This window comes from Canis lupus, chromosome 1 (assembly GCF_011100685.1).
Source record: "Canis lupus familiaris isolate Mischka breed German Shepherd chromosome 1, alternate assembly UU_Cfam_GSD_1.0, whole genome shotgun sequence".
Lineage (NCBI taxonomy): Eukaryota > Metazoa > Chordata > Mammalia > Carnivora > Canidae > Canis > Canis lupus.
Window position 1 is genome coordinate 26659384 of NC_049222.1, and position 24712 is coordinate 26684095.

The 24712-nt window shown below is 34.5% G+C and overlaps 1 protein-coding gene across 9 annotated transcripts in view; it reads left to right on the top strand.

The window, feature by feature from the left end:
* The window catches only part of EYA4 (EYA transcriptional coactivator and phosphatase 4), a 306025-nt gene that overhangs the window by 227444 nt on the left and 53869 nt on the right, over positions 1 to 24712 (top strand). For 6 of the 9 annotated variants that reach the window (XM_038526049.1, XM_038526048.1, XM_038526050.1 and 3 more), the window contains exons 4-7: positions 9876 to 10000; positions 11334 to 11402; positions 19606 to 19698; positions 24223 to 24289. In XM_038526049.1, coding sequence (XP_038381977.1) covers positions 9876 to 10000; positions 11334 to 11402; positions 19606 to 19698; positions 24223 to 24289 — 354 coding nt within the window. The remainder of the gene's footprint in view (positions 1 to 9875; positions 10001 to 11333; positions 11403 to 19605; positions 19699 to 24222; positions 24290 to 24712) is intronic. The other 3 variants (XM_038526055.1, XM_038526053.1, XM_038526054.1) reach the window with 1 other exon arrangement.

Genomic DNA, 24712 nt, shown 5'->3' on the forward strand with positions numbered 1-24712 from the left:
ATTAATCCTACTTGGTCATGGTGAATAATTTTCTTAATGTACTGTTGGATCTTATTGGCTAGTATCTTGTTGAGAATTTTTGCATCCATGTTCATCAGAGATATTGGTCTGTAATTCTCCTTTTTGGTGGGGTCTTTGTCTGGTTTTGGAATTAAGGTGATGCTGGCCTCATAGAACGAATTTGGAAGTACTCCATCTCTTTCTATCTTTCCAAACAGCTTTAGTAGAATAGGTAATGTTTCTTCTCTAAATGTTTGATAGAATTCCCCTGGGAAGCCATCTGGCCCTGGACTTTTGTGTCTTGGGAGGTTTTTGATGACTGCTTCAATTTCCTCCCTGGAAACTGTTTCCTTAAATTCATTCTTGTGCTTTGAATATTGACTCAGACAGCGTGAGAGATAGAGCCATATACACATACCATCTACTTTATGCAAAGAGAAGAAGCTGGTAAGGTACGAGAGTGAACGTCCTTGAAAGTATTGGATGCTTTTGCATTTCTTGGGTTATGAAGGATTGATAGACTCTCAGCCTTTGAATGCACAGGCATGTGACCATTACCAGCATCTGTGCAGAAGAATAATTATGGTTTCTGAGTTAGAGTAGACTCTGAAATACACAAATATAAAGCTTGCTCTTCCTTGGGTTTCAAGAGGATATTTCAGCCTGTTAGAAATAAATTCCATCTATGTTACAGAATAATTTCAGAAAAGAACCAAGAAACTAGTTGCAGGTGACCTACAATCCTTTATTTTTTAGTTGAGTTTTTGTGTTTATGGATAAGGTCATGTTTTCATATTGTCCAGATTGATAATAGTCTTCACATGGCCTTATGACATAAGGACCACTAAAAAGGGGTTGAAACAGGCATCCTGAGTGGTAAAGAAGGTCATCTCTCTCTCTTTTTTTTTTAAGATTTTATATATTTTAGGGGGGTGGGGAATGAGCAGGGAGAGCCACAGAGGGAGAGGGAGAAACAAGCTCCACCTGAGCTCAATCCCAGGATACTGGGATCAGGACCTGAGCCACCCAGACACCCCAAGGGTCATCTTTAAGTATGGTAATAACTAGTATAGATTTGGCAGAGTAAATGCTTGTATTGACTTTAGTCATTTTTGAAAAGTATTCAAAAGACTTTATTGCAGGATTCTGCTTTCCTTTTTTTTAAAATTTTTATTTATTTATGATAGTCACACAGAGAGAGAGAGAGGCAGAGACACAGGCAGAGGGAGAAGCAGGCTCCATGCACCGGGAGCCCAACGTGGGGTTCGATCCCGGGTCTCCAGGATCGCGCCCTGGGCCAAAGGCAGGCGCTAAACCGCAGCGCCACCCAGGGGTCCCAAGGATTCTGCATTCCTGATTGTAGTTTCACAGTGTAACAGAATCAAAGTCACTTTAAAAAATGGGAAGCCTGGCGACGCCTGGGTGGCTCAGCGGTTGAGCCCATCTGCCTATGGCTCAGGGCGTGATCCCGGAGTCCTAGGATCAAGTCCCGCATCAGGTTTCCTGCATGGACCCTGCTTCTGCCTGTGTCTCTCATGAATAAATAAAGAAAATCTTTTTTTAAAAAATGGGAAGCCTGCAGTGTGTGACAGAAAGAAGTTGGACTGTGCCATCAGATAGACATGAGGTCAATTCTGGGGCTACTTTCTCTACCTACATGATCTTGGGCATGCTGTGCATCCTCTGTAACCCTCAGTTGCTTCACCTATAAAATATGGGAAGTAAAATGCATATCAGCATGTTACTGTAAATATTAAAGGAGAGAATATATATGAAGTGCCAGGCATAGAATGTGTCATCCTCTGTGTACTTAGTAAAAACTGGTACCGTTAATCATTTTCTGCTGTTAGAGTCTATGGTAAATTTTATATTTTGTATATTCTGTTTTGTATAAAGCAGACTTAAAAGGAATCTGAAGTTTCAGAATTACAGAACGTGCAGAAAGAAGTACAGGAATATTCTTGCTATATAGTTTGTGGTGATAATGCACATCTATTCTCAAAAGGCTCTTTTAACTTTAAGGAATATCAACCCACTGAAGTGAATTCAAGCTAAGGGGAATTATTGTAAAGATTCAGATCATTGCAGTTTGGTTTCCTGGAAACTGGAATGTAAAATACCAAGGCTATTTTTGTTTTGTTTTAAAGGAGCAACATAGTTTTATTCCTTTCTTCAGTGTATGCTCCATCACTTCATTCCTAATTTTCCTTGCTGCTTCATCTTGCATGTGGTCTAAATTGGCTCTGAGCTCATATACTACCTTGCAGCTCCAGCAGTACCACTAACCAGATGCTTCCCCCAGAATCCCTTTGAAATAATCAAAATCCAGATAATAGTTTCTGAGGAAATTTTCCATACTCTGAGTTCATGTTGATCTCTGTTCCATTCAGTGGATATTTGATGTACTTTAATTTTCTTTGCACAAGATCTGCCTTCTTACTTAGATCATAAACTCCTGGAGGGTAGGGCCATGTCTTCACTCAGCAATCCTAACAACTGTGACAGTGCTTTGCATATAATAAGCAATCATTAATTTTTTTGATCTGTTACATTAAAAATATATTGGGTGGGTCCAGTAGGAGATAATAAAGTTCTGAGCATTCATTATTTTCTATAATTAAGCCTGTTCCCAGGAGTGTGCTACAAATAATAGTTTTTTTGGGGGGAATACTACTATTTCCTTCTTTTTAAAATCTGGTTGCTGTAAAGCTTTCTACTTATGCAGTTTTCAGAATTTGGCTATAATGTGCCTAGTATGGTTTTCTTTTCCCTTTTCTCATTTGTTCATTGTATTTCAAGGATCTATGGGTTGGTGTTTCATCACATTTGGAAAAATTTTGGCCATTACTTATTTCAGTATTATTCTTTCATTCTCTTTCTTGCTTCCTGATAATATTGCACAGGTTACTTAAATTAATTCCCCATTCCCCCATTTTTGTCTTGCTATTCCAGTTTGTGCAATTTCTAATGGCCCAGCTTCAGATTTACTGATTCTTTCTTTTCCAGTGTCTAATCTGTTAAATCTATCCAAAGAATATTTTTAATATATTGTAATTTTTTTCTAAAATTTTCATTTTTTAGTTTCCATTTCTTTTCTATATGCAATACATATATACATGTATCTTTATTATATGTACATATTATATACATATGTATTATATGTATATGACTATATACATATTATATACATAAATGTATTATATGTGTATATATAAATATATATGGGACATATATAGGTATATATGTGAAATATATATATGCACACACATCTTGTGTGGGAATGTATCTTTTCCTGTAAATTATTTAATATACTCACAATAATTTTTAAATCCTTGTCTGATAATTTTAAAATCTGTATCAATTTTACTGCATTTTCTCTCTAATACAGTTCACATTTTCATGCTTGTTATGACAAAATATTTATGATATTATGAACATTATATACAAAAACTCTGTTGAAACTGAAGCATAAGGGGATCCCTGGATGGCTCAGTGCTTTAACGCCTGCCTTCAGCCTAGGGCATGATCCTGGAGCCCCGGAATCAAGTCCCACACCAGGCTCCCTGCATGGAATCTGCTTCTCCTTCTACCTGTGTTTCTGCCCCCTCTCTCTCTCTCTCTCTCTCTGTGTCTCTCATGAATAAATAAATAAAAATATTTTAAAAATAAAAATAAAGAAACTGAAGCATAGCATTTGTTTTGTTGTGTTTATTTCCCCCCAAAGTCTAAATCCTTGGCTCTGACTAGTGGTTAAGATGAGGGTGTGAACATTTTAGATTCTTCCTAAGAGTTGAGCAGTAAGGGAACTTCAAATCTCTGAACAACCATCATTTTGATATTTCAGTATTTGAATTGGAACAGCATTGACTGAACTTTCAGATATTTTTGGTTCATGTTTCGATTTGGTACTGACAAGGCCTTGTACCTATAATTTAGTAAATTCACTCATTCATTCTAGTATTTTTCATTGTTTTGTTTTTATGGATTTCTCAGGTTTTTTTCTACATGAATAATTGTTACCTGTGAATAGCAGAATTTTTTTTCTTTCTAAACTTTACCCCTTTTATTTATTTATTTTTGTCCTCTTATACTGGCTAAGATTACCAATAAAATGTATTGAAATGGGAAAAACAGATATCCTTGCTTGGTTTTGATCTTAGGGAGAAATAATTCAATATTTTGTCATTAAATATGATTTAAGCTATAGATTTTTCCAGAATGACTTTTACTAGATGTGAGGGGAGTACTTCTTTTCTAGTTTGCTGAGAGTTTGTATCAAGAATGGATGATGAATATTGTCAAATGTTTTTTCTTGTACTCATTGAAATAATAATCTGTTAATATATTGAATTGCATTGTTTGATTTTCAGATGTTAAACTTTGAATTCTTGGGATAAAGCACACTTGGTCTTTACATAGTAGCTTTTTGTTGCTGTATTTTACTTGATATTTTGTTAAATTTTTTCATCTATATTAATGAGAAATACAGATCCACAATTTTTTAGAGAAATTATTTGTCAGGTTTAGATGAGAGTAATCCTTTTCTCATACAATGTAGTGAAATGTGTTCCCTCCTGTTTTTTGAAAGAATTTATAAAAGATTGTTATTTTTCCCTATTAGAATTCACTAAGAAAACCATATGGCCCTGGAATTGGTTTTTTATTTGTTTGTTTTAGGATTCTTTTGGGGGAAAGTGTTTAATTATGAATTTAATTTCTTTAATTGATATAGGACCATTTGGATTTCCTTTTTTTAATTGGATCTGTTTCATGGGTTGTGTCTTTTAATAAGTTTACTGATTTAATCTAAATTATGAATGCTTTGGCATAAGATTGTTCATATTTCCTTATCATCCTTTTAAATATTTTTAGTATCTCTACTGATCTTCTGGATTTGTAAATTGTCTCTATTACTCAGATTTTATATTTCAATGATTTACACTCTTTCTTGTTTCCTTTCTTTCATTTACTATGGGTTTAACTTTTTTTCTTTTTTTTTAAGATTTTATTTATTTATTCATAGAGACAGAGAGAGAGAGAGAGGCAGAGACACAGGCAGAGGGAGAAGCAGGCATCATACAGAGAGCCTGATGTGGGACTCGATCCAGGGTCTCCAGGATCACTCCCTGGGCTGCAGGCAGCGCTAAACCGCTGCGCCACTGGGGCTGCCCTAATTTTTTTTTTTTCTTTCACTGGTTTATTAGGGTAGAAACTTAGATCACAGATTTTAAACCCTTTTCCTTTTCTAGTATCACTTAAAGATCTAAATTGCTATATATAAAGATAATGAGCTAATTGCTCATTAGCCACTGCTTTATTTGCATATAAAAATATTGATATGAAGTCATTTTTTTGTTTTAAAGACTTTAGTTTTTGATCAATTAAAGTTCATAGCACAGCTGAGAGGAGGGTACAGAGATTTCCAATACATCCTCTGCTCCAACACATGTATAGCCGGCTCCATTGTTATTACTCACCAGAACAGTGCATTTATTACCAGGGATGAACCTACACTGACTCATCATTATATTTGTAAGTCTGTAGTTTACTTCAGGGTTGGCTCTTGGTATTGTATATGCAATGGGTTTGGACAATGTATAATGACATATATCTTTCATTACAATACCATATAGAGTATGTTCACTGTCCTAAAATTTTCTATACTCCTGTTTATCCTTGCCTCATCTCTACCTCAGCAAGATAGTTTTGCTTTTCTAGAATATCATATAATTGGAATCATACAATATGTATGACTTTTCAGATTGGCTATTCACTTAGTAATATGCAGTGAAGACTCCTTCATGTACTTTCATGGCTGGAAGGGACATTTGTTTTTAACACTGAGTAATGGCCCATTGACTCTGTATAGTAGAATATATTTAGCTTAGTTTTATAAGTGACTGCCAAACTATCTTCCAAAGTATGTATACCATTTTGTATTTCTACCAGCAAAGTATGAGAGTTCCTGTTGCTCCATATCCTTGCCAGAATTTGATATTGTCAGTATTACAGATTTTGGCCATTCTAGTGAATAGTGAAGTGTTATCTTATTGTTTTAACTTGCATTTCCTTGATGACATGTGATGTGAACTCTCTTTTTATATGCTTATTTGACACCTATATATCTTCTTTGGGTGAAGTGTCTATTGAAATGTTTGGCCCATTTCTTAAGCAGTTGTTTTTCTCTTATTGTTCAGTTTTAAGAGTTCTTTTTTTTTTAAGATTTTATTTATTTATTCATGAGAGACACAGAGAGAGAAAGAGGCAGAGACACAGGCAGAGGGAGAAGCAGGCTCCATGCAGGGAGCCCAACGTGGGACTTGATCCCAGGTCTCCAGGATCACACCCCAGGCTGCAGGCGGCGCTAAACCACTGCACCACCGAGGCTGCCCAGTTTTAAGAGTTATTTATGTATTTTGGATAGCAATCTTTTATCAGATGTGTCTGTTGCAGATATCTTCTTCCAGTCTGTGGTTTGTCTTTGAGTTCTCCTGATACTGACTTTTGAAGAGAGGTTTTTAATTTTTTTATAATTTTTATTTATTTATGATAGTCACACACAGAGAGAGAGAGAGAGAGAGGCAGAGACACAGGCAGAAGGAGAAGCAGGCTCCATGCACCGGGAGCCCGATGTGGGATTCGATCCCGGGTCTCCAGGATCGCGCCCTGGGCCAAAGGCAGGCGCCAAACCACTGCGCCACCCAGGGATCCCAGGTTTTTAATTTTAATGAAGCCCAGCTTACTAGTACTTTTTTTTTTTTTCATGGATTCTATCTTTGGTGGTGTAGTTTTAAATACATTTAAAGATTTAATTGATTTAATAAAACTCAAAGTCATGCCCAAGGTCATCTGGGCCTTTTCTTATATTCTGAGAGTTTTATAGTTTTGCATTTTATATGTTGGTCTGTGATCAATTTTGACTTAGTTTTTGTGAAGGGTATAGGGCCTCTGTCTAAACTTATTATTATTATTATTTTTTGCATTGTGGATGTCTAGTTTTTCCAGCACCGTTTGTTGGAGAAACTGTCTTTGCTCCATTGTATTGTCTGCTACTTTGTCATAGATCAGTTGACTATGTGTGGGTAATTTGATGTGTTTTCATTAGTATTTTGTCCTAATTATTTTCTAAATTCATTGGTGATTTCTTCTTTGACTCATAGGTAACTTAGAATTATGGTGCTTAATTTTCAAGTGTTAATGATTATTTCATGTATTTTACTATCATTGCTTTCTAGTTTAATACAATATAGCTAGATACTCTACTCTTTAAGGTTTAATTTAAAATCTAATGATACTTATTTTATGCTCTACCTTATAGTCCATCTGGTGGCATTCCATGTGCACCTGAAAATAATGTGTATTCTATAATTATTGGGTGTTAGTATACTATAACCATCAATTATAGCATGTTGATGACTTTTGCAATTGGCTATTGTGGAGAAAATGTTACAAAAGCTCCAAGTATGACCATGGACTACTAGTCAGTTTCTTCCTTTAATTCTGTTAGTTTTTGCTTTATATATTTTAAAGCTTGGCTAGGAGACGCATGCTAGGATTGTTATATCCTCCTGAAGAATTTATTGTTTCTCTCTTTTTCTTAATTATCTCTTTGTATCTGGTAATACTCTTCATTTTGTGATAATAGCCAAAACACTTCTCTAACATTTATTATTTACATGTTATACTGTTTTCTGTCCTTTAACCCTGAACCTACTTATGTCTTATCACTGCTCAAGTTCCTAGGAAGCAGACTCTAACATGGAGATTTATGTTCCAGGAGTTTAATGGGTTGTGCTTTCAGTAGTAAGACCTTTGGGGGGATGATAGAAGCATGATTACACTGAAAGACTCTGGTCTTCAATGCAGTTGCAACAAATGTCTCAGTTGATCTTACGGCCACTCTAGATTCAAGTGACCTTCAGGGCAGGTAATACTTTTATATCCCTTCATCACCAGTCAGTAGCTGAGGGCTAACCTCAGAAAGGGTGTGATTTAGGGCAAAATGACTCTCTTTAGTTCAGGACAAGTCTTGGGAAGGACTTTAGTTGAGAAGTGCCAGTTCCTTATACTCCCAGCAGCTATAAGAATGAATTCTTCTGGGACATCTAGGTGGCTCAGTGGTTGAACATCTGCCTTCAGCTTAGAGCGTGATCCCATGGTCCAGGGATCAAGTCCCACATTGGGCTCCTGGCGCGGAGCCTGCTTCTCCTTCTGCTATGTCTCTGCCTCTCTCTGTGGTTCTCATGAATAAATAAATTTTAAAATCTTAAAAAAATGAATATTTCTGCGCAGTACACCATAGTATCAGAGTATGTCTGTATTAAAAAGTACTTCTCTTGTAGATCCCTAATTGGACTACGGTTGTTTGATCCAATCTAACAATCTTTGGCTCTTCATTGGAATGTTTAGTCTGTTGATATTTACTATAATCATTGATATAGTGAGGTTTGAGTATGCTGTCTTGCTACAGGTTTTCTATTTTTCACATATGTTTTTTCCTTTCTCATTTCCTGATCTTTAGGGATAACCCAAATTTTTTTTTTTAAGATTTTATTTATTTATTCATGATAGTCACAGAGAGAGAGAGAGGCAGAGACACAGGCAGAGGGAGAAGCAGGCTCCATGCACCGGGAGCCCGATGTGGGATTCGATCCCGGGTCTCCAGGATCGCGCCCTGGGCCAAAGGCAGGCGCCAAACCGCTGCGCCACCCAGGGATCCGGATAACCCAATTTTTTAAATGTTTTATTTTAATTTTTCTATTGATGTTTTGTTGTATCTATTAGGATTTTATTAATATTTAATGTTAGATATTATTTGATGTATCTTAAATATCTTCTCCAAGTATGTCATAACACCTCATACCAAATGAAAGAACCTTAGAAGAATATAATTTTGCCCCAGTATTTTTTGTGCTATTGACGTATATTTTACTCCTATATCATATTGTAAGTTTCATGATACAATCTTGTGGGCTTTTTTTTTTTTTTGCTTCAATTAGCATTCTTTTGTGAATTAAAAGAAAAACAAAAGATAACCTTTGTATTTGCTTATATATTTATGTTTCTGTCACTCTTCATTCCTCCTTGTAGCTCTGAGTTTTCATTTGGTATCCTTACTTTTGGCAGAAGGTCTTTCTTCAGTATTTTTTAAAGGATAGCTTGTTGGTGATAAATTCTCTCAATTTTTATCTTGTGTGTTTTCCTTCTTTCATTGAAGCATGTGTGGCTTTTTTGGTCCACTGCGAATTTCTGCTTTTCTAGTTTCTGTTTCCAAAAAAGAGTCAGCCTTTGAAGAGTCTCAGTTTTATTTAGGGTCTCAATTCTAGCACATTCCCTGAAACAGACTTAAGTCAAACGTTCTATTCCTAAATAGATATTAAACTCCAGCCCTCAGTCCTTAGGCTCAGTTTTCAGCTCTGGTTCTACAAGGTCAGCTAGAAGTTTCTGTTCTACCTTTGAGTTTATACTTTATTTCTAGCTATTAATTTCTTTATTACTGGTGGCTGAGGATATCAAATTTTAGGTGTTAAATATTTTCAGCGTTTCCACATCTTTATAACAGAGATGGTCAATGTAGGAGGGAGGGTATCCATATCAACTAAATGCTAAGATAACAGAATTGGCTCTCTTCTGTACTTTATTATAGAGGTAGTTATAAGATTACAAATTATGAGGCTAAACTACTATGGAAGCTTTATTTATTTATTAATTTTTAATGGACTGTCATGTTCATCTAATTAACAAAAAAGTCTTAGCTATTGGTCTCAATTCTTACTGTGAGATCGCATATGTGCCCAGTAGAATAATACATGTAGTTTTTAAAGAAATTATTGCTGAAATTTCAGCTTTTGCTCTCCTGTTTCCTGCTCTTACAGGTCTATGGAAATGCAGGACCTTGCAAGTCCTCATCCTCTTGTTGGAAGTGGTGATACTCCTGGTAGCTCCAAACTGGAGAAGGCAAATCTCAGTAGCACATCTGTCACCACAAATGGAACAGGAGGTAAGTATACCACCCCAGAGACAGCTGGAATCACATTCCAATGTTTGCTATAATTACGTTAGGATCTGCTAATAAATAAATTCCTTATTAGCAATAACACAATCAGCATTATAGTCAGGGAATATATGGCTAAAGACTGTCTATTATTCTGTTGATTTTCTTTAAACTTTTGTACCTCCTCTATAGCTGGAAAAATTCAGAAAGAATAGATATCCCTGAAGAGCATTTTGAAGGGTTTTAGCAAAGCTTCCTTTTTGTATTTGCCCCTGTAAATATTCGAAAAAATTTAGAATATGTGGCCAAAAGGATTTGCACTCTGATCTTGTGTGTGTGAGAGAAAGAGAAAGAAGAAATCATACTAGTTTTTGGTTTTATTTTGAATTTCAGGAAAAAGACTACCCGAAATTATTCTTCAAAACATGTTTTCTTAAATGAAATTTAAGAATAGAAAAATATTTGTCTGCTGCATTTTCTTTTCAAAGAGAGTAATACCTAATGTATTTAAAATGAGAAAGTATTTTTCAGATACTTTCTCATTTGATTAACCTATAATTATGCCTCAGCATATGGTAACAGTAACCGTTATTTCAAATATTCTGCCCTACTGATTTTATAAAAGGCATTCAGCTATCAAAAGATATGGTCTTATTTTTGCATCAGCATATATATAGATAACATATATACACGTATTATGTGTAAGCTACTTTTTAAATTATTCACCATCATTTTTAGTCCATAAAAGAAAAATTATATTATTTTTTTAAATTTATAAACTAATCATATTATTAGATAACAACATTTGCCACATCATATTTTCTTTTAAATTTTCAATGAGTATTTATGAAATCAATACACCTCTTTCCATTCATTTTAACATAACTATGCAGTCTAAAATATTTTGCAAGGTTGTGTGCATTGCAATTTGCCTGTATTTAATAATGTTTTACACCAAACCCTTTGTAGATTAACATTTCCTTGTTTATAATTTTCATTTGTCTCTAAACATGCATCTTATAATTTTAGCTAATTAATTATAGGGTTGCAAATTTGTAAGATTGTTTAGTAATGATTTCTGGTATAAGAACATATTTAAACTTGAACTTGGGTACATATAATAAGATTTTTTAAAACTCTGAAATCAAACCTTAGAGTTCACTAATCATCATGTAAATGTGTTTAACTGAACTAAAACAAACCTGATAAAGTGTAAAAGTCATACAGTGCAGTTATCATTCTGGCTCAAAGGTCAGGAACCAGTGCAAGCATTGAAGACTATTCATGTACACTAAGCAGGCATTCCGACAATGAACCCTTATACTGTTCCTGTTCTCAGGGGACAACATGACTGTTTTAAATACTGCAGACTGGTTGCTGAGTTGCAACACTCCCTCTTCCGCAACAAGTATGAGAGACGATGGTACACTGCATGTGTTTGGGTGTGTGGTATTGCCCTCCTGGTTTCCTTTCCGTTGCTATTTCTGTTTGCAGAATATTTCCTTTTCTGTGTGAAGTACTTGTAAAGAAAAAGGAGAAATAAACATGACTTTTTGTTGCTTATAGATAACCACTGACTATGTTTTTTTCTTACCAACTAGTATTCTAATCTTCAATTCCTCAGATCACTAGTATTTTTTCTTAAATTTTCTTACAATGTTGCACCAACAGATGCACCTGTTGTTTTTCTAACTATATGTCCTTTAAGTGGTTAATTCAGAACAGTGGCCATATCAATAAGAGCAGGTGGAACAGATTGTACATCCATAAAAACTCAGTCATCTCCATAATCTACAGACGGTCTTAATTTAAATTCTTAACATGGCAAAAATATATCTGCGATTTTATGGACTTCAATAAATATTCCAGTTAAAGTGCCTAAAGTAAATATAAACATTGAAAAGTCCTTCATTTAAAGAATTATCAGTGTGAAAGCTATATATTTAAATTTTTAAATCAATATTAACTCTTAAAATACTTTTTTTTAAATACTTTGAACTATAGATAATTACTGCATTCATAATCATAAAATATATAAAAGTGTAAAAAAAACTTTCTTTTTTTTAAGGTTTATTTATTAAAGTGAGTGGGAGGAGGGGCAAAAAGGAGGGAGGATCCTCTAGTAGACTCCCCGTTAAGCACAGAGCCCAATGTGGGGCTCAGTCTCAGGACCATAAGACCATGACCTGAGCTGAAACCAAGAGCTGGACAGTCAACTGATTGGGCCATCCAGGTGCCCCATAAATTTCTTTTTTTCTAAATCAAAAGTTAGTACAATATCAGAATTAAAAAATAAAAGCAAAACTATAACACTAACATGGAATCACCCAATATTAAGATTAAAAAGACCTCCCTACCTGTTGGAAATGTGCATTACAAGAGAGCAGTTAGGATAGGCAGTTTGGCTGGGTCTTACTGTATCTCAGATTAAGTTAAAAAATATGGCCAGTGACTGAAGAATACTCCATTATACCCTTTATTTATGTTTTTTATAGTTTTGGCATGAAGTGTTCTTCAGTTCCACACTCAAAAAATACATTTCATACTTTAAAAATGTATTGTTAGAGTTTAGTTTCTCTTAATTCTAACTCAGAGGTCTTTTTCTGTAAAGAGCCAGATAGTAGATATTTTAACCTTTATAGAGCATACCATGTCTGTCTCATCTACTCAGCTCTGTTGCTATAACTCAAAAGCAGCCATAGACAGTGCATAAATGAATGAGATTCATCAGGTTCCAATAAACCTTATTTATGGGTCTCATTATTTAAATCTCATAATTATCATGCCACAAAATATTCTAGTTTTGATCTTTTTTTCTTTTAAAACATTTTGTTTGTAAAAACACATTTTTAGCTCACTGGCTATTGCTCTATTCTAAAATATTCTTGTAGCATGGGCACCTTTACCATAGTCAATATGCACAATCAGTATTTAGTAATTTAGATCTAATCTCAACCAGAAACATTTTTCTAAGTGTTAAGCATCAGATTTTCCTAGTTTTTAGTGTTAGTGTTAAGAGTCACATGGCCATGTGGGGAAAAAAAGACCTGTATGTTAGGAGGAACACACTTACAAGCTGTGTCACCTTGAGCAAATTACTTAACCTCTCTGAGCCTTAATCTCTTTCCATAAAAGGAGGATAATATTATTTCCCTGCCAAAGCTTTTGTCTTAAACAGTGTGTACAAATTGTCTGCCAGTAAAAACCAATCTATTTCCCTTTATCTAATTAGTAATTCAATAATTAGGCAGTAGTTTTTAAGAAAAATGAAAACATGCACATGTTAAAAGACTCTCCAATGTTAGGTCGTATTAAATATTTTTCTGCACTTAGAATGTTCAAACTGGCCAAAGAAGGCAAACTTTAGTAATAAAATGTTAGGTATACTTTGATATTAACAATGTAGTCTAGTGACATATTGATATGAAATTTGTGAATTTATGAATTTTAATGACTTTGGGGTGTTTGTTATGGGTGTATGTTGGGTGCTCATCACACACACTTAAGGATTTGGTGCATCTCTGTCCCATTGACAGTAAACTGTTTTATTTTTAATTCTGGGTTTTATTGTTTATTATTATAATAAAAGGAAAAAGCAAAAGCTAATTTAGTGCTTTTGAAAATCTTTCCATTAATTTAGAGATTTCAAAAGGATTTTAATTATATAGTTTTAACTAATATGAACAAATTCATGGTATCACCTGACATATTGCATTGGTACTCTATAATATTACATTTTTTCCTTCAAGTTATTTAAAGTGTTTCAACACCTTAGTCCTAATTATATAATTACATCTGGAGATTTATATTGGAAACTAATTTTTCTTTCAAATTTTTGTTGCTTATAAAATTGTTAAAATGTAGAACTGTCAATAAAAGTGAAATAAATTGCAATCATATCCTACCATATAGATCAGTAGTTAACAGACTTTTTTGGTAAAGAGTCAGATAGTAAATATTTTAGGCTTTGCAGGTTATATGGTCTCTGTTGTAACTATTCAGTTCTGCTTTGTTCCACAAAAACAGTCATGGACAATGACCTTGGCTGTGTTAAAATTAAACTTGATCTATGAACAATGAAATTTGAATTTTACAAAATTTTCACGTTATAGATATGCTCCTTTTGATATTCTCCAACTATTGAAAAATGTAAAAGCCATTCATAGCTCACAGGCTATACAGAAACAGGCCATGGGGAAGATTTGGCATGTGGGATGTAGTTAGCTGACTCTGGATATAGAGCTGTATGTATGCTCTGTATATGTATATTTATGCATATAAATCCATGCCAATCATATGAAAACTTACTTAAAGAAATAGGTAAGATTTTTATTTGCTTACTGGTGTCAAGAGTCATTATCTGTACTTTACAAAAACAGTATCTGTTGGAACTGCTTAGAATAGGATCTAAAAGTGGATTTTCACTTTCCCAATTAAAATGTATCAAGTTAAAAAAAATGTATCAAGTTCCCGTTATATGGCAGGCTCTGTGCTAGGAAATGGGAACCCAATGACCTATAGAATATGATACTAGCCATCAAGGGACCAAAAGTCTAGCAGAGGGAAACAGACAAGAAAGTAATGAGTACATAATGCGTTCAAGGTGGGTGCATAGTAGAGGGAGGGAATATTTGATTCTACATGGGGATTAAGAAAATACTTTAAAGAGAAGGTTTGGGGGAACCTAAATCAGACATTCTGATCAGATTTATAACATTTTCTGTATTTAAAATCTTTTTATCATAGAATAGAATCTTCCAAAATTTTTATTATATTTATTATATAGCTGACTTATGCAAAGAGTTTGCTTCCAGATGTTATGTTTGTACAGTAGAACCACCTATTGTGGCTCTCTGTTCTTTTTAGATTTTGGTGGGGTTTTTTGGAATGAAAGCCATAAATTGCTTCATCAAATTATTTTACAAAATTATTTTCTGGATATTTAGGAGTGAAAGACACTTGGTGCTCATAGATTTTAGATGAATATATTGATTTAGACAAACATAAATCATAGGCTATACTAATTATTAAAACTGGTAGGCAGTACTGCGTGCTCCCTTGCAGTGTTATAAATTGTATCCTTCCTGATCTAACTCCTCCTAAAACTCTTCCTAGAACTTGTGCTGTCAAAAGGAGCTATTGGTGATTTTCTGGTTCAAAAAGAAGTATATCCCAGTTTAAGCACAGATTTTGGAAGATGACATGTACAATGTAAATTACTAGGGTTACCTTCTCTTTCAAGGATTAAATCTGCTTATGTAACTATTGAACATAAACTTTGAATTATTATAATAAACAGACTTTCTTCCCAAATAATTAATATACATTATTGTTGTACTTGAGTTCCAAAGATAATCTGAACAGACAAGATTAAATTTGCTTTGAAAATATGCATAGGAGGGTATGGATGAAGGCTTAGGCACAGCTCACACCTGACAACAATCACTACAATATTGATTTAGTCCATAGATATCAATTATTTTTGAAGGTAAAAAATAAAATCCAATTATGCCAATATATTAAAATTACTATAAATTACTATATTAAAAATATTTTGACTTGTTACTTAACGTTTGGCTTTATGAAAAACATCCAAATTATAAATATATAACTGGGGGGGGACGTTGACAATACAAGTATTCTTAAATAATAAATTTTGTACAAAGTTCTGTATATAGTTTCTCATCCCACTTTTAGAGAAACCCTGAATTACTGAATTAACTCTGAACCCTGAATTCCTTATTTTGAACACATAGAATAATAAAACCATAATACTCTTTAACTTAGGACATTAAAATAAGATTTCTACTTTTGAAATCAAGACGTGTTTTTAAGTTTAAGTTTCATTTTGTTGAAAAATATATTTCTCTCTTATAGAAGATTGTCCTTTCCATTTTATAGCATGTAATGATTGTGGACATTGTCCTAATATGTTAAAAGCCCTGTTGAACCTGTGTAAATTTAAGGAAAGTGAAATACAGTGAGAAAAAAAACCATTTGAACATGAAATGAATATACACCAATAATCATTTGGAATGAGGATTTTTATAAATTTTAGAAAATAGTAAGCTGGTTCATTGATGAATATCTTTCCAATAATACCTTGCATGTATTTAACTAAAAACAAAGTTGGCTGCCACTAGAAAAGTATATGGTATATCTAATTTAAAATGCAGAAACAAAACCAAGACAAAAAAAAATGGAATACATTTCAAATGTATTTGGAACCTTTATTGGAAATGACTTGCATTTTTCAAACTTTGTAATTAAAACAGTGTTTTCTTTGTCCTAGTTATGTGTTTTATAAATATTAAGGTACTTACTTGTATTCTATCATCTTTTTAATCAACTAATTATATATGGAATGTCCATTTCACTTCTCAAGTTTTCTGCCCCTAGAAGAGCCAAATTATATATTATGACCTAATGTGATATTTTTTCTTTACAATATCAAACCAAATTAACCTTGCATTCTACTTGGAGATGTCAAGAGATATTTGTTGCTATCTACCTAATGTGAGAATAATTTATTTTCCATAGCAACATAATCAAATTGCCTTCTTTTCCTTTTTGTTCTTATCTGCATATGAAAAATAAATTAGGATTAATGTGCAGTTTTCCCCAAAATCCATTTGTTGAATTATAACTTTAGAACCATGCATATTAGTATACTGAGCACATCTTGACACATGCTTTTCTTCATGCTTTTCTTCATATACTTTCTACAGATGCCTTTTCTCAGTAAAATGAAACTTCTTTGTGTGTCTTTGACTAAATGCAGAGATGTTTAAAATTTAATGAGACATGTTTCCAGTATGGTGAATACAACCACCAACTCTGTCTCCCTCTTCTTCTGCTGCTTTTGACCACCTGAAACTTTCAAATGGAGATTATAATCAACATCAATACAAAGTTGGAATCCAGAGTAACAAAACTAATCCTCTAGACTAGTTTTTTAGACCTAGCTCATGTTGTACCTCTTTCTCCTCAATTCACAAGTAAAATATATAATTTTTACACCTGTTTTACAGGTATTTATAGATTTAAGACACATGTAAATAGGAGTTTAGCCAGTATTAGAATTTGGAAGTTTCAGGAGACTGTCCTTTGTATTAGTGTTGCTGAAGGCTTTGGACTATGCTTTTTTGTCAGAAATTGAATGTGAACATCACATCAGAGAGTGCTTCACATCCATGTAGGTCACACTCTGGATCATCTTCATACAGATGAGAGGAATTCTTGATTAGTTAGTGCTTCCTGTGGGACAGTATGGATTAGAATTCGGATTCTGAAACCATACTACCTGGTCTCATATTCTAGCTCTTACTAGCTGTGTGACTGTAGACAAGTTATTTAGGTACTTTGTGCTTCAGTTTCATTATCTGAAGAATTACAATGATAATATTATCTACTTCATGTGATTGTTGTGAGGAAGAAATGAGTTCCTATTTGTAAAGCACAGTAACAGCACCTGGCATGTATTGTCTTTTAAGTGTGTGCTGTTACTATTTGCTTTCAAACTTGCTACCTAATGCCTTTTAAGATATTTCAAAAAAAATAAAAAAGATATTTCATGAGAAAGAAATGGAAAACATACTTTAGTAGCCTGTTCTCATATTTGCAGTTTCATTTATGACAGTTTTCTTAAGTATGCTTGTCTAGAGGATGAGCCCGTTCTTGTCCATCTCTGAGCCTTTGTGAAAAGTCCCTGTGGTGAACATATAACATAAGCCATTTTCATACCTGAAGGCCACTTGTTGCAGTGGAGAGAGTGTGGAGGTGGAGCTAACGACCCTAGTTCAGAGAATAGTTTATCTCCTGCAAAGGAATGTAATGCAAGCTGCCCTTCAGCTTCCTGTTGTATAAGGATGTAGTGGTTCCTATCAATCAGAGCTGTTTTAACAATTAGCTCCATGTCGGTGGTCTAGCACATAGTAAGCTCTTGATAAATAGGTCTGGGGTAGCAAATAATTCTGTAGTGATAAATATAATTAGTCATCAGGTATAACTATCAATGGACTACTATATAAATCACTACTTCAAGTTTGAAGTAACAACTCATTATCATTATACAAGTAACTAGACCTTATTCCTCAGATTATTGTTGCCTATTGAAAAAATAGAGCAACCTTGAGCTTCCCCTTTGCCAGGATAAGTAATCCAAATTGCTTCACTTCTGCCTTCCAGCCTTTACACTTCTCTGAACCTTCAGGCAGATTTTTGTGACATTATTAAGTCCTGGACGCTAGGGTAACCCCAGGGCTTGCTGTGGGCGGGTCCGCTCAGTTCTGTTCCTGTGGAAAGAGCGCTTCATCGTGACCGCATGTTCCTCCACGAGCTGGTTGCTTCTCTAACAGAGTAGCATCGCTGACGTGCTGGAGGGCGCAGACACTCGGGCCTGCTCTTCTTTCTGCCGTGGTTGCTCACAGTTGGCCAGCCTCCGGCTTTCTTCTTTACGGTTTTCTGTCGCTTCTAAGTTGTTTAACTGTACCGTCCCACTTGTGACCAGGAAATGCCAGAGGTGTTAAGTAGAACATCATTTCGTGTGCTCCCATGCCATTGTGTTCTGTGTAGCAGAGCTTTGCCCACAAAGGGAAAATATGGTGTGACAAACCCAGGTGGTGGCTTTTCTTGGCCCCTCCCCTGCTCCCAAATCTAGTAATGACAATGATGTGCACCAGTGACACAGTGCCCAGGGGAGGATTTGGGCAGAATATACCACTTCGAAGTAGAAAGAACATTTTAAAGACTTTCGGAAGATGTACTTAGTGCTGTAGAAATCATCTCTTTCTCTCTGCTTATCTCTGTGAGCATTAAAAATTATCACACAGTTAAAATAAAATTTAAAAAGCCTACACCTTGGGCAGCCCCGGTGGCTCAGTGGTTTAGCGCCGCCTTCGGTCCAGGGCCTGATCCTGGAGACCCGGGATCGAGTCCCACATCAGGCTCCCTGCATGGAGCCTGCTTCTTTTCTCCCTCTGCCTGTGTCTCTGCCTCTCTCTCCTTCTCTGTGTCTCTCATGAATAAATAAATTAAATCTAAAAAAAAAAAAAACAAAAAAACTCACACCTTCTGACTGTTTAGTATTTCAAGAGCAGAAGTTTATGGAATGCCTCGTTTTCTACCCATCTCAGGAACAGGGCCGTGGTTTCTGTATTTACAGATGCCTCCATTGTACTTTTATGCCATCAATCATTTTTCTTTTTCCAAATGTCTCTTTGGGAAGAATAAAATACAAGCTAGTAGATCTCTATGTTGTGATTTGGATTAAATGTGCCGTGATTCCTTCTTTTCTGTCTTTGGACTGTAATGTCAGAGTGTGCTCAGGTGAGGTACAAATGCAAATATGTGTACTGCTGCTTCCCTTTATAAGGTCAACTGCCTTTAAAAAAACCAGAGCTGAGAGAACTAGCTTAGAGGAATTTAACAGTAAATCCTCTACAACTGCATGTCCATTTTTTAAGAAGCTAAATTAACAACACTCTCTTCATCAACCTCTCAGGTTTTCTCTTGCATGCCCATGGTAGCTCAAAAAGCCACTAGTTGCAACAGTCAGCGTCGTTGATTAAAATCTAGAAATAAAACTCACATGTACTTATTCTTCTATATAGTGTCTCTCCTTGCAGTCAAAACAGAGCCTTTGAACAGCAGTGAAGCGGCCACCACCACCGGAGATGGAGCCCTTGACACTTTTACTGGGTCAGGTAAAGCCTTAAGCTCATGCGTTGCTATGTGCACATTGGGGTACACACCATCTTCCTCATGAATGAACACCATAAATACCAAAGTGGAGTTTTGAGAAGGCGGATTTTTATAAACTTAGCATTAGATTTATTTTTTTTTAGAACTAATTGTCCTAACTGCACATATTTTTAAAAATGATATTTGGAATCATGTTGCTGGATTTTCAGTTGACTTTCTTGTTAGAAATCAGCAGGGCTGGCTCCCTTTGTAATTATTTTATACAGTGTTTAATTTAACAATTAGGTTGTAGTAGTTGGCTTTGTTCCCTTGTCCATTTAAATGGCATAAAAACTCCCTTCTCTCCCAACATTTGAGATGTAAAACTATCCATTTGATTCCTTCTAAATAACCTTGTTTCCTCTCTGGGTTTAAAAAAAATCCTCCTGTGTAAGCAGCTGAGTGACAAGTATTAAAGGTTAATGGGCTGCAGGAGGACACATGCTGGTTGCATTAGAACCCAGCCTGAGAGCACTACTTTCACTCAGTGCTTCAAAGAGAACAATAGCATGTCTTTAAACATCAATCCTTTAAAATATAAATACCTGATAACTCCCAGGTGGGTACAAAGTACATGCATTAATTTGATTTCGTTAAAGATTTTAAGTTACAGTACTCTGTTTAGTTTATTATCTGGCGAAAGAATTTTTTTTAACCTGAAAAGGAATTTGGATAGCACAAAGATAAACAGTAAACCTGGAAGAGTATTTGTGCTAATTACTTCTTGGTTCTGTTATTCTGCTATCATGTTTTATCCATATCCTCACATACAAAGGTCTTACGTGGGTATGCTTTGTGTAAAAAGAGTTGGGGTATGTCCCTGAATATAGTATCATTGGAGCATACATTTGATTTTTGTAGAAACAGATGATCCCCTTTCATTAGTTCACACTGAGTGGAAGCAGTAGCTGTATATTCACATAAATATTAGTATTTTAGACAGAAAGATAATAATTCACTCTGCATTGAGATTCACGTGTGCTAGTCCATATCCTTTATAGCAATTCACTTGCTTTCCAGGAGATAAATGGGTGCCAACTTACTCTAGCCATTTTTATTGCTCATCTACCATAACTCTTATAAACATTCTGCAAAGTGAAGGCATGTGAACACATTTTTAGGAAAAGGAGTGGAATTACTAAGTAATTGCTGGCATACTTAAATTCCATACCACAAGTTTATTGAAAACTAAATGACAAAACTGTAGAATTCCACAAGGAATTTCAGAGGTCTCTGATCTGATTTATAGGCAAGAACACAGAGGTGCAGTTAAGTTAAGGGTGGCGAAGGCCATACAGTCCAGGCCTCATAGCTGGTCACTGGTATGAATGAGTACAGAGCCATGTCCTGATCTGCCCAGGGGTCCTTCTGTAATACCCTATTGGAAAATATGAAAATGGAAAAAGAAGTATCTGTGAGTGGTCATCCTATCTAAAATTCGCTCACATTATCTTTACAAATAGTTTCCCAGTTTTCTCTTACCTAGGGCTGTGCTGTCCCATAGCCATATGTGGCTATTGAAGTTGAAATTATTTAAAATTTGGTCAGCCTATCTAAAATTCACTCACATTATCTTTACAAATAGTTTCCCAGTTTTCTCTTATCTAGGGCTGTGCTGTCCCATAGCCATATGTGGCTATTGAAGTTAAAATTATTTAAAATTTGGTAAAAGTAAAAATTTTCTCTCTAGTCACAGCAGTCACAGTTCAAGTGTTTGAAGCTGCATGTTGTCTTTTAGTGGCTCTCATATTGGACAACGCAGATATAGAACATTCCCAACACCATGGACCAGGTTCTTTTTGACAACAATGTTCTAAGTCAGGGATTCTCAACAGCAACACTATTAAAATTTAGCTTTTTTTCCTTTTTTTATGTGGTAAAGGATCTGCCCTCTGCACTGGAAGATGTTTAGCAGCATCCCTGTCATCTATCCCATAATGACCATAGCTCTCTCTAGTTATGACAACCCAAATTGTCTCCAGACATTTAAAATGTCCCCTTGCAAGCAAAATTCCTACCTTCCCTCACCCTTCACTACCCATCTCCTACCCTATTGAGAGTCTAACCTAAGGTGTCACAGTAATTACAGTAAAACCTTAAAATTGTTTGCATCACCTTCTGAGAATCTGGTCATATTGTATAGAAATTTGTTTTAATTAATTTTCAAGACATTTTGAAAACAAGCAGTTTGCTTACTTTTATCTGCAGAGATGATGGAGTATAATGAGATTTGAGTGCTTTTTGTAATCTCTTGATTAATTAAATGACAATGGGGAATGAAAGGAAAGTCTCCTAAATCTGTACATGGTATTCCAGAAACCATACTGGAGATTAGGCTGCCCTGTGGAGGAACAGATTGTACTTTGGTCAGCATAATCTCAACCCACTTTAGTCCAATTTTGTTGTTTTCAGATATCTGCAGATACATAACTTAGAATAAATATATAAATTTTAGTTAAGGAGCATAAGTTCTCCAAGTTTTGTGTGAACATCTTAGTTTCCCGAGCCAAAGGTTTTGCATCCTATTTAGATGTGAACATATATAGACTGAAATTTTAAATGTTGAGCCTTGATACTGTTATGGGTACATTATTTTAATGTTGTCTAGATTCACTCATTAGAGAGAGGAAGATCGTAATTTATTCAGATTTCAATTCAGGTATATGGAGTTTTTTTCTGAAATAATTTTATCCTTTGGCTTATTTTATAAAAGCTGCTGTGGTGAATGGTTCTTTCATTATTTGATGTCTCTTTGGAAAAGCTCTGTGACTTGCGATCTTGAGAAGAGCTGATTTCTATAAACTCTTGAGTGTGCCAAAGTGATGTTTTCTGTTTGAGACAAAAATACATGGAGTTATGCCTCACTTAACTATATTTTTGCAAAGAAAAAAAAAGATTCACTATTCTGAGTTAATAAATCAGATGGAATTTCCTGGGGAATAACACTATTGCTATTATGTAATACACACTTAATGCCTGTGGGGTGGTAGAAAAAGTGTGTTCTCATTGAAATGATTTGAAAGTTTTAAATGTTAAGCTTTTAATAAATCAGTAGGAAATTAATGGTTCATTCGTCAAATGATTTTCAAATTTATATAGCAAATTCACTTAAATTTTGCTTGGTTAAAATATTTAGAACATGACACCTCAAGTCATATTCATATTTCTAAAATTGATTCATGGTATCCTTGAAAACATACTTTCTGCACTAAACTACTTTCTATGAAAACTATAATATACTTTCCATACCTAGAGCTTACAGGCCAAATAGCATTTAAATACATTAAATTCTATGTGTTTATGAAATGACAGATCACAAGGGTACTTAATAGCATTTGGATATAGAAATATATCATGTTTCATAAAATAGTTAGCAACCTAAACCTGTTTGTCACTTTTACAATTCTAAAAGTTTAGCTCCAGAATTATTATGAACAACTTAGAAAGGACGTAGTACTTTGAAGTATAACTATGATTGATTAGACTAAACTAATTCCAGCACTGCATTGTATACTACTTTAATCTTTTTGAAAAGTGAATGAACAGCAGATGGCCTAATAAAGACACTCTGTGTGCTTGCCCAGTACGGATTGGCTCTGAAGGGACTGCCTCAACACTTTGGAGTCCATGTTTTTGCAATACATCTGTCTTAGTCAAGGCAGATGGTTGAAGGAAAGAGAGACTTCCAAATTTCTGAATGCATTCCAGTTTAGTGCTTCGTGTTAGGACAAAATGTTAATAGGACCTGACTTTCACCTCTAAGTTCTTCTAAAAAGAAAATACTCTCTCTGATAGTTCAAAATATATTTGTAAATATGATTGCTGCTGCATTATACAATTATGTTTCTTAAGATGTGGTGCATTATCACTCATTGATTTCTATGCATATCCTAGTTAGTACTCGAGTATTTTGAACTCTGCATTTTTAATTAATTTCATTGGTAAAATTAAAGGCAATATAAAACTGTAGCATTTTATAATTTCAAAATGAAGTTGGAACCTCACAATTTTCTTGAATTTTTATTGTATTTTTAGTAGAACAAAAATGGAGGAAGAGCGATAATGTTGCTGTCGTATGTGAAATTTAAGACCTAAAACATGAAGTTTGAAAATTTCAAAAATTTACTTTTATGTCATGAAATCTTAATTGTCTATAATCAAAGATAATTATTCATACTTAATACATAAGGATATGCTACTGATTTGAAAAGGTAAAAGAATGGCAGAGAGAAAGGATTTGTGAAAAGATTTCATTTTATGCTTGAGGATTTCTTTTTATGCTCTTAAACCAGACTTGAAGTAGTTCAATTAGAAGAAAATATTTAGGCATCTGTTTCTGTTTAGAAGATAAAATTTTTCTGTTTAGAAAATGAGTGAATTTTTAGAAACATCTCTTTAACATGATAATTTCTTCAAACTGGTTATGTCATTCTAGTGAAACATACTCATGAAGCAACTTTTTTTGCACTGGTTTTTATGTCTTACAGTAATAACAAGTAGTGGTTACAGCCCCAGATCAGCACATCAATACTCCCCACAGCTCTATCCTTCCAAGTAAGTGCTCAATAGATTCTTCCAAATTTGTTAGAATCATTTTTCAAGATTACCTTTATTAATCTGTATTTGCATGACATAACTTCAAATTGGGATACATTTATGTATATGTGTGTTATAGATAGTTCAGTATATGGATGCTGGGATAAATTAGTTGGGTGGATTAGACATATGGATAAATATCCTGTACAAATCTAGAAATACAGATAGACTCATGTTTGTCCAGACAGTTCATTTAATTTTGGATTATATACCTTGAGGAAAGCATCAAGCTCAACCAGAAAACAGAAATTTCTTAATGGAAATTCAAAAATGCTGACTAGCTTAAAAGAAAATCTAAAAAGATTGCATTTTATTTCAAATGTTAACACTTCATAATTCGTTCCATATTACATTATTTTCATTGGATTTCAAGTTCTAAAA